Source organism: Mesocricetus auratus, unplaced genomic scaffold (assembly GCF_017639785.1).
Source record: "Mesocricetus auratus isolate SY011 unplaced genomic scaffold, BCM_Maur_2.0 Super-Scaffold_15014, whole genome shotgun sequence".
In the NCBI taxonomy this organism is placed as follows: domain Eukaryota; kingdom Metazoa; phylum Chordata; class Mammalia; order Rodentia; family Cricetidae; genus Mesocricetus; species Mesocricetus auratus.
The window spans coordinates 40,264,179-40,274,207 of record NW_024429186.1 but is presented as its reverse complement, the minus strand read 5'-3'; the positions used below and the strand labels follow the sequence as shown (position 1 = coordinate 40,274,207).

At 46.5% G+C, this 10,029-nt stretch overlaps 1 protein-coding gene across 2 annotated transcripts; it reads left to right on the top strand.

The window, feature by feature from the left end:
* Positions 1-4,189: 4,189 nt before the first annotated feature.
* Positions 4,190-6,935, top strand: Hspa2 (heat shock protein family A (Hsp70) member 2). 2 transcript variants are annotated; one of them, XM_040742892.1, is made up of 2 exons: positions 4,190-4,316; positions 4,550-6,935. In XM_040742892.1, the coding sequence occupies exon 2, from the start codon at positions 4,555-4,557 to the stop codon at positions 6,454-6,456; it is 1,902 nt and encodes a 633-aa protein (XP_040598826.1). In that variant the 5' UTR covers positions 4,190-4,316; positions 4,550-4,554; the 3' UTR covers positions 6,457-6,935. The 2 variants fall into 2 exon arrangements, with proteins under 2 accessions (XP_040598826.1, XP_040598825.1); XM_040742891.1 differs by having other exon boundaries at positions 4,257-4,341.
* Positions 6,936-10,029: the final 3,094 nt, after the last annotated feature.

Sequence of the window (10,029 nt, the reverse complement as noted above, 5' to 3'; positions counted from 1 at the left end):
AGAGAGTTGGTAAGAGTTCTGGCCTAGCTTGCATGAAATCCTGAGTTTGATCCTTACATGAATAAACTGGGCATGTTGGTACATGCTTACGATGTTAGCACTTGGGAGGGTAAGGCAAGAAAATCAGGAGTTTGAGGTCATCTTTGGCCACATAGTGAGTTTAAGGTCAGCCTGGCTACCCAAGACCCTGTGCGGGAAAAAAAATGTGAAAATATAATAAAACAAGTATTGATAACCCTGCCATCTAAATGCTGGTGTCATTTTCATATACATAGAATTATTCCACTAAAGCTGGGTGGTGCACACCTTTAATTCTAGTACTCAGGAGGCAGAGGCAGGCGGATCTCTGTGAGTTAGAGGCCAGCCTGGTCTACAGGGTGAGTTCTAGGACAGCCTCCAAAACAATACAGAGAAACCCTGTCTTGAAAACAAACAAACAAACAAACAAAAATCATGTGACTATGTGAACATGGTGAAACACACCTTTAATCCCAGCACTTGACAGAGGCAGGCAAATCTCTGTGAGTTCGAGGCTGGCCTGATCTACATACTGAGTTCTGGGACAACCAGGGCTATGAGGAAAGGCCCTGCCTCAAAAAACCTTGTAAATACTTTTGCAGCTACATAATTCATCATGTGCATATATGTAATCGATTTTTTCCATTCAATATTTAAACCATTTTCAATTTATTGTTGTTGCCACCATATATAACATAAGCATTTTCTATTTCTCCTTAAGATGAACCACACAAATAATATTAGATAAGGTATATGATCTCTTCAAGGTGAAAACAAACACTGCCACAGTCCTCCAGAAAACCGTCAGTGGTGAGCAGTCTTGGTAGGGTTTGCCTGTTTTGCTACACCACTAACATAGATGGTCAAAACCTTGCTAATTTAATCTTTTTTAATGGACTGTGATTTTATTTATTTATTTTGGGTTTACTGTTTCAATCTATAGCTCATGCTGGCCTGGAACTCACTATGTAATAATTCTTCTGCCTCTTCGTCCTGAGTGCTAAGATTATAGGTATGTACCACCACACCTACCTGAACTGTGGTTTTTTTTAAAAGATTTTATTTATTTATTATGAATACAACATCCTGCCTCCATGTACGTTTGCACATCAGAAGAGGGCACCAGATATCTTTACGGATGGTTATGAGCCACCATGTGGTTGCTGGGAATTGAACTCAGGACCTCTGGAAAGAGTAAGCAGTCAGTGCTCTTAACCTCTGAGCCATCTCTCCAGCCCCTGAACTGTGTTTTTAAGAATTCTGAGGTATAATTATCAAAAAGAAAAAATGCCTGTTTTAAAACATAATATAAACAAGGGAAATGTAAAAAATACCAACAAAATGAATATGCCAATGTTCTGTCTGAAAAAGTTTCACATAAAATAAAAACATGACTGCATTTTTGTGGGAAAGGTTCAAGATACCATGTACAGTATGAAACATGCAAACATCAGTTTACCAGGTGAAAAATGAAAGCAGGAAAATGTAGCTAATAAAAACATAGGTAAAACTGCTGTTGTCATTTCAGAAGACACTTAAAGATGAATGTAGTAAGAGACTGCAAGATTTTTCTGAAGTGACTATATAGATAGGACATGGTCACTTCACAAAAGAGCTCTCCCTTTGAAGTTCAAAGGGCCTCTCTGTGGGAGAAGTTTGAGCCTTCTGGCTCTCAGTCTTGTTTTGCTTGAGATATGTGGAGAGACCAAATCGTGGTGCCCTCAGAGACCAGGAGAGGGCGTTAGATCCCTCAGAACTGGAGATTTGGATGGTTGTTAGCCTCCATGTGGATTCTGGGAACCAACACTAAGTCACCAACAAGACCAAGACCTTTTAACTGCTGAGACATCTCTGCAGCCCACTAACTCCCTTAGTTTCCTTTTAAGATTCATTTTAAAAAATATTTTCTAATAAGAACATAATAAAGGTGTTTTGTCTGCATGTATGTGTACCACTGCTTGCCTAAGGTTTCTTTTTTATTTATGTATGTGTGTTTGTCTTTGCATGTTTCTATGCACTTGTGCACAAGAGCTCAAGGATGTCAGAAAGGTGACATTCCCTAGAACTGGGGTTAAAGGTGGTTGTGAGCCACCATGTGCGTGTGGAGAACTGATCCAGGGCCCTGTAAGAGTAGTTAGAACTCTTCACTGCTGAGCTGTTTCTCCAGCGCTCTCCCTCACCCCCCCCGCCCCCACTCCCCGCTTTGGGTGAGCTTCCCCAGTGCTGGGTATGGAAGCATATATCACCATGCCTGGTCTCCTATTTTCTTCCTTTTATCTCAATTTTTTCTTTAATTTCTTTCATGGAAAACAGGATTGTAGTTAAACCAGCTAAATCAATGAGATGAAGAAATCGATGGCAAATGTGTTTTTAAAAACTAGAAATTACGAGTTCCAGGACAGCCTCCAAAAAACAATACAGAGAAACCCTGTCTCGAAAAACCAAAAAAAAAAAAAAAAAAAAAAAACTAGAAATTACATATAGGAACAAATAAAAGGATCTTTAAATTTTTCCTGATTTTTATACAACTCTGAGTTGGAGAGATGGCTTGGAGATTAAGAGCACTTACTGCTCTACCAGAGAGAATTCTGGGGTTCAATTCTCAGCACCTGTGTCGGGTGGCTCTCAACCATATTTAATTCCAGCTCTAATGCCCTAGGAGTTCTGAAACTCTAGACCCTGCAGGCACCTGCAACACCACATTGCACAAACCCGACACACACACACACACACACACACACACACACACACACACACACACACACACACGGGGAGAGGGAGGAGGTTGGAGAGGGGAGGGAGGGACGGAGGGAGGGAGGGAGGGAGAGAAAAAGGAGAGTAAAAAAAAAACTTTCATGTTTCTCACACAACTTACTAGCCAGTTTAGCCAGTTTCAAAGAGCGGTTCTCTCCTGAAACTTCGAAAACAAAAAACAATCCCAACAACACAAAAAACTACTGAATGCATCCTGACCCCCAATTTTCGATTCAGAACTCATCTGCCCAATCGTACCCCACACTCCAACTCCTCAATCTGAGTAAAGAACGCCTTTAATCCCAGTAGAGGCGGGAGGGTCTCTGTGGGTTCGAGGCCAACCTGGTCCACAGAGCGAGCTCCAGGACAAGCTCCAAAGCTACAGAAAAACTCTGTGTAGAAAAACCTAAAAACCAAGTAAACAAAAAACCTTTCTTACCCGACTGTCACCTCCTCCGGGATGCATTCATTGACTTTACCTAGTCTGTGTGCGCCCCTGCCCTGTGCACTTACGGACCGACGCTTTTTGTTTCCATCTCATCCTAGGCACCCGTCAAAGTTTTCGGGGATGACTGTGCTCAGCTTCCCGTCCTTAAGGCGAAGGGGTGGTTCTACAGTGCAGCTCTCCGGTTTCCTCCGGGAGTCAGCTTCTGCCCACCCGCCTCGCGCCAGAGTACTTTCTAGAGCGAAAGATGTTGACTCTTTTTCATCTGCCTTCTCTCACAAGTCTGTGCTGCCAATCTAACTTCTTCGTAGGAAAAAGACAATCACATTCAACCGAGCACAGTCGCAAAATGTCTAGTTGCTAAACCGGATCTCGTGTGCGGGGACGGGAGTCGGAGAGTGACACTGGCTTATTTCACTGTACCGGCTGGGAGCCAAAACCGCCGCTAAGGGCGCTGGAAAGAGAAAACGAGGAAAGCGGAGCGGGGACAGCGGGGTCGAGCAAGGAGGCCGTGAACGCGCGCCTCCCGGGTAAGCACCGAGCAACCTTCCCCCCGCCACGCACCCGCCAAGACGCGCGAGGAAAAGCTCGCATCCGCCCGACCTCACAGTCCCCGCCCTGGAACCGCCCCACGCCCAGCCCCGGTCCCGGCTGGTGCAACGGCAGGGGCGGGGAAGACTAGAGCAGGTACCAGCCGTTCTTTATTCCATGCAACTGTCCCAGAAGGAATCCGGCCCGGGGGGTAGCTGAGTCCGTGGCGGAACCCAGCACCGAAACGCACTCAGACCTCCTGGGAGGCCAGCTCTCCTTCCGCGCTGCCTCCGCGAGCCACGCCCCGCGCCCCGCGCTGCTCATTGGGCATCTGCCCTGCCAATCTGAAAGGCGTCAACGAATCACGCTCTAGAGACGGCAGCGAGAAGGTGGGGGGCTTACACCCCTGGGTCCCCCAGCGCGAGCCTAACGCCCCCAAGCGGCTGGAGGCACTGGGCGGGGCCTCATTTGCATAACGGCCGCCCCTCAGTCTCCCCGCCCCGGGCCGGAGTCCCGCCCCTCAGCCTACTAGCTATCTGTTGGACCACCGGCTGGTCACTCCGGCCAGGCAAGCCTGTGGGGGCGCTCGATGGGTCGGTGCGGGCGGTCCCGGGGGCGGATTGGCTCTGGGAGTTTCCAGAAGGCAGGGGGGCGACTATAAGAACGGGGGGCACCCAGCCGAGGGAGCCGGGGGACGCTGGTCACACTTGGGGACGCTTGTGTGAGGCGACCGTTGGCCGGGGTCCCGGCTTGCTTTGTCGTGACTCTCGTCCTAACGTCGCTGTGCCTGCTTTTTTTCAGCGAGGATGTCAGCCCGCGGCCCGGCTATCGGCATCGACCTGGGCACCACGTACTCCTGCGTGGGGGTCTTCCAACATGGCAAGGTGGAGATCATCGCCAACGACCAGGGCAACCGCACCACCCCCAGCTACGTGGCCTTCACCGACACCGAGCGCCTCATCGGCGACGCCGCCAAGAACCAAGTGGCCATGAACCCCACGAACACCATCTTCGACGCCAAGCGGCTGATCGGGCGCAAGTTCGAGGACGCCACGGTGCAGTCAGACATGAAGCACTGGCCGTTCCGAGTGGTGAGCGAGGGCGGGAAGCCCAAAGTGCAGGTGGAGTATAAAGGGGAGATGAAGACCTTCTTCCCCGAGGAGATTTCCTCCATGGTCCTCACTAAGATGAAAGAGATCGCCGAAGCCTACCTGGGGGGCAAGGTGCAGAGCGCGGTCATCACTGTCCCCGCCTATTTCAACGACTCGCAGCGCCAGGCCACCAAAGACGCGGGCACCATCACGGGGCTCAATGTGCTGCGCATCATCAACGAGCCCACCGCAGCGGCCATCGCCTACGGCCTGGACAAGAAGGGCTGCGCCGGCGGCGAGAAGAACGTGCTCATCTTTGACCTGGGCGGTGGCACCTTCGACGTGTCCATCCTGACCATCGAGGACGGCATCTTCGAGGTGAAGTCCACGGCCGGCGACACCCACCTGGGCGGCGAAGACTTCGACAACCGTATGGTCAGCCACCTGGCGGAGGAGTTCAAGCGCAAACACAAGAAGGACATTGGGCCCAACAAGCGCGCGGTGCGCCGGCTGCGCACCGCCTGCGAGCGCGCCAAGCGCACCCTGAGCTCGTCCACGCAGGCCAGCATCGAGATCGACTCGCTCTACGAGGGCGTGGACTTCTACACGTCCATCACCCGCGCCCGCTTCGAGGAGCTCAACGCCGACCTCTTCCGAGGGACCCTGGAGCCGGTGGAAAAGGCTCTGCGCGATGCCAAGCTGGACAAGGGCCAGATCCAAGAGATAGTGCTGGTGGGCGGCTCCACCCGCATCCCTAAGATCCAGAAGCTCCTGCAGGATTTCTTCAACGGCAAGGAGCTGAACAAGAGCATCAACCCCGACGAGGCGGTGGCCTATGGCGCCGCGGTGCAGGCGGCTATCCTCATTGGCGACAAGTCGGAGAATGTGCAGGATCTGCTGTTACTCGACGTAACTCCATTGTCGCTTGGCATCGAAACAGCTGGCGGGGTCATGACCCCACTCATCAAGAGGAACACCACGATCCCCACCAAGCAGACGCAGACCTTCACTACCTACTCAGACAACCAGAGCAGCGTGCTGGTGCAAGTGTACGAGGGTGAACGGGCCATGACCAAGGACAATAACCTCTTGGGCAAGTTCGACCTGACTGGGATCCCCCCAGCACCCCGTGGGGTCCCCCAGATCGAGGTCACCTTCGACATCGATGCCAACGGCATCCTTAATGTCACCGCTGCCGACAAGAGCACCGGCAAAGAAAATAAGATCACCATCACCAACGACAAGGGTCGTCTGAGCAAGGATGACATTGACCGTATGGTGCAGGAGGCAGAGCGGTACAAATCGGAAGATGAAGCGAATCGCGATCGCGTGGCAGCCAAAAACGCAGTTGAGTCCTATACCTACAACATCAAGCAGACGGTGGAAGACGAGAAACTGAGGGGCAAGATTAGTGAGCAGGACAAAAACAAGATCCTCGACAAGTGTCAGGAGGTGATCAACTGGCTCGACCGAAACCAGATGGCAGAGAAAGATGAGTACGAACACAAGCAAAAAGAGCTTGAGAGAGTGTGCAACCCCATCATCAGCAAACTTTACCAAGGCGGTCCTGGCGGCGGCGGCTCCTCTGGAGGACCCACCATCGAGGAAGTGGACTAACTAAGCTTGCACCCGCGGAAACCTCTTTTCCTTCTCCACCCCCACCCTCCCCCTTTTGTTTTGGTTTCTTTGAAATGCCCTCGTGCCAAGTAAGAGCTGTTGTTGGAAGTCTTTAGCCTGGTGCATACGTATGAAAGGAAAGGTGCAGCAACTTAGTTTAGTTACACAAGGTTAGTTCTAAAGTTTGATTTGGGGGAAAACGAGGTTTCTCTCTAATGCATTTTTTAGTGTTTGCTGATTTGAGCATATTTTTTTGGTTAAGCTTAGTTTGTACGTGGAGATTTGCTCGAAATGGGAAACCTGATGTTTGCACACCTGTCCTATGGAAGCTTGGTAACACTAAACACAGAGAAGCTTGAATTGTTTATTTTTATGTACTACTTTGAGATTAAAGTAAACATTGCAGTAATTTTGAAGACAGGTATATTCTGTAAACACATGAATGCAAATTTAAAGTAAAGCTGAAATTGATCTCAAAATTGCTGTCTGGAGTTTTCGATTTCTTCTTCCTGTGTTTTACTCACATTGATCTTTATTATGATGTGAAATTTATCTAATCCAATTTTCTCTAATTCTCAGATGAAGTTCCTGCCTCGAATCACCAACAATTTAAGGGTAATCCCTCTCCCTTTAGCATTCAGAAACCTCATGGGGTCTTCCAGTGAATGTAAACTCCTAAACCCTGACTTTAGTATTCAAGTTTAAAACAACAGGAACAAAACCCTACCTGAATGTTGCAGGAAAGGACAGGTTGCATTCCAGAATCCTGCATAATATAGTTTTTCTCTAGAGTAACAAAAAAATCATCTTTTCATAATCGCCAAAGGGAGTATAAACACACGAACTCTGTGACATCCAGGTTCCTGAAACAAGAGGCAGCAGGCAAGTTTAGAAATGTTTAATGTGAGTCCAAGTCTGGCCAAGCTTGTTTTAACTTCCTACAAAACAGCTCAACTGCCAAACTTACAGCAAATTCTGTAAGAACCTGTTTGGCAGCTGTAATTACTTGGGAAGTGGTTCCTTTTCTGATACAAAGATCTTAGAGTTTTTATAATACCTGTTGAAATGACATAGTTAAATTTTTTAGTCACATTTGTTTATTTGGGGTTCTCTCCACCATGGGTTTCCCCTGGATTGATTTCAGGTTTTCAGTTGGTAGCAAGTGTCTTACCTGCTGAGCCATTTGGTTTTTAGTTATTAATTAAGTTATGTTTAAAAGTTCCTTTAAGAGGAACTTGGAGAAATTTAGTAGTTGATTTGAAAATGTGTAGTATTAACAGCACATAGACATTTTAATATCTTCCTAACATGATAAAAAATTGCTTCATGTTATTTTTAAAATATTAGTTTTAGAAGCTATAATTTTAATTTAATAATGGATCCTTCACTACTCCACAATAGTGGGTTTATTTTTAGAATAGTGTAAGTTAATGTGAAGATTAAGAAACAGGTTAATCTAAGGATATTGAGTTTTGGTGATGACCATCACATTATAGTTGACCCTTATGTATAGACAGATCTTTTAGCAAGCCTCACTTAGGTGGGGGAAAGGAAGATAAATGGGCAATTGTGAAATTGCTTCAAAGTACTTAGAATTGTTTTTCAAAGATTACTCCATACTTTGTAAACGTGAAGGCAGACTAAACCGTGTTAGTGTAACACTAGTGGAAATTTCCAGCAATGAGCAGTAAAGGATGTAATGAAACAAGGTTACATAGACCATCACTTACACTTCTGATAAAGTACTTTGATACTAATAGATTTACAATGATTTTGTTTTTGAGACCATGTCTTAAGTAGCCCGGACTAACCTCAGTGTGTAGCTGAGGATGAACTTGAACTCCTGATCCTGCTTCTATCTCCGGAGTGCTGGGATTAAAGGCATGCGCCACCAATGCCCAGCCACCAACCCTGTCTTAAAATGATTTTTTTTTGAGACAGTCTTGGGTGTCCAGGAATTCATACATAAACAAGGCTGGTCTCACAGAGATCCACCCACCTCTCCCCTCCAAGTGCTGGGATTTAAGGATTTAAAGTGACTTTTTATGTGAGTTTTAACAGGACAATACTCATCATATTGCTCTTTTATTAGTTCTCTATGAATTCAAGGGTGTTTGATTGTTTTTATTTTTCTGTCCTAGGGAGTGGAGACCAGAAGGCAATATTGAACTCAGCACCTTGTTGGTGCTAGTTGAGCACTCAGTATCCCCAGACTTCTGATGAAAATGTCCCCGTTCTAATTTCAAATGATAAGGCCTTTCTACAGGGGCATGTTGGTGTGACGGCCTTCAGGCCTCACTTCAGAGACTGACCAATGCTACTGTGGTCTGATCTCCAGTCACTTGCTAGTATACTAACCTCAGTGTTCCAGAGACCTCATTTACTGTTACTCTGAAAAGTAAACTAGCTTTTTAAAATTTTAGTTCTATCTTCTCAAATTTACCTAGATTTGAGTATTACCAAGATAATACCACTAAAAGTAGCCATTTAGTGTTTCCAAGAGTTAATTGAAACTGGTAACTCAAGAACACCTGGGGGGGGGCGGGGAGGGAACGCCTCGTCACTCATTAGGCAAGCCCTGGTCAAATAACAGTGGAAAAAAAGGCTTGCTCTTAAGAGGGCTTAAATTACAGTTTGAGGAATAATTAACATCATATGAACTTCCAAGTAGTAGCTGGGTGACTAAAACAAATGCAATATGTTTACAAATAGAGAGCTAAGGGCTTAAAGGAAATTTATGAAAACAGGCACATTTGTACCTGAATGTCTGATGACTTTGTCTCTCTTTTGAGGTGATAATCTGTCAAAATAATATATAATAGTGTTTACAGTGCTTGAGATAAATGACATTTTGAGATAATCTCACTTCAAATTTCTTTTAGAGTTTTGTATATATAATGGAAAGGCATTAAATACCTTAGGAGGTATTGTTACTTACATAAAACTTAAAATAATAGAATTTTTAATATATTACACATTCAGTGTGCAATGGAAGTTTAAGGTGAAGAGGTTTTTGTTTTTGTTTTTGTTTTGTTTTTTTGTTTTTGTTTTTTGAGACAGGGTTTCTCTATACTGTTTTGGAGGCTGTCCTGGAACTCGCTCTGTAGACCAAGCTGGCCTCGAACTCACAGGCCTCTGCCTCCTGAGTGCTGGGATTAAAGGCATGCACCACCACTGCCTGGCTGAAAAGTTTTTGGTTTTTTTTTTTTTTTTTTTTTGAGAATTACCCACTGAGGCTAGAAGAAAGCATCGGATCTGGACCTGCAATCACATGCAGATGTGAGCTGCCAAGCTGGTGCTGGGGATTGAACCTGGAACCTCCACCATAGCAGCAAGTGCTTACCAGCCATCTCTGCAGCCTCCGTTTGTTTTTTTCAAAATGACAATTGCATTACATGAGTGTGTGTTTGCGTTCCTGCCATGGTGCACATGTGGAGGTCAGAAGACAACTTGGGAGAGCTCTCCTGCCACCACAGGAGTCCTAGGAATCGACCATAGGCTTGTCAGCCAGCACCGTTACCCACTGAGACATTGCACCAGCCCCTCATTTTTTTAAAAGTATCGTGCTGAGGA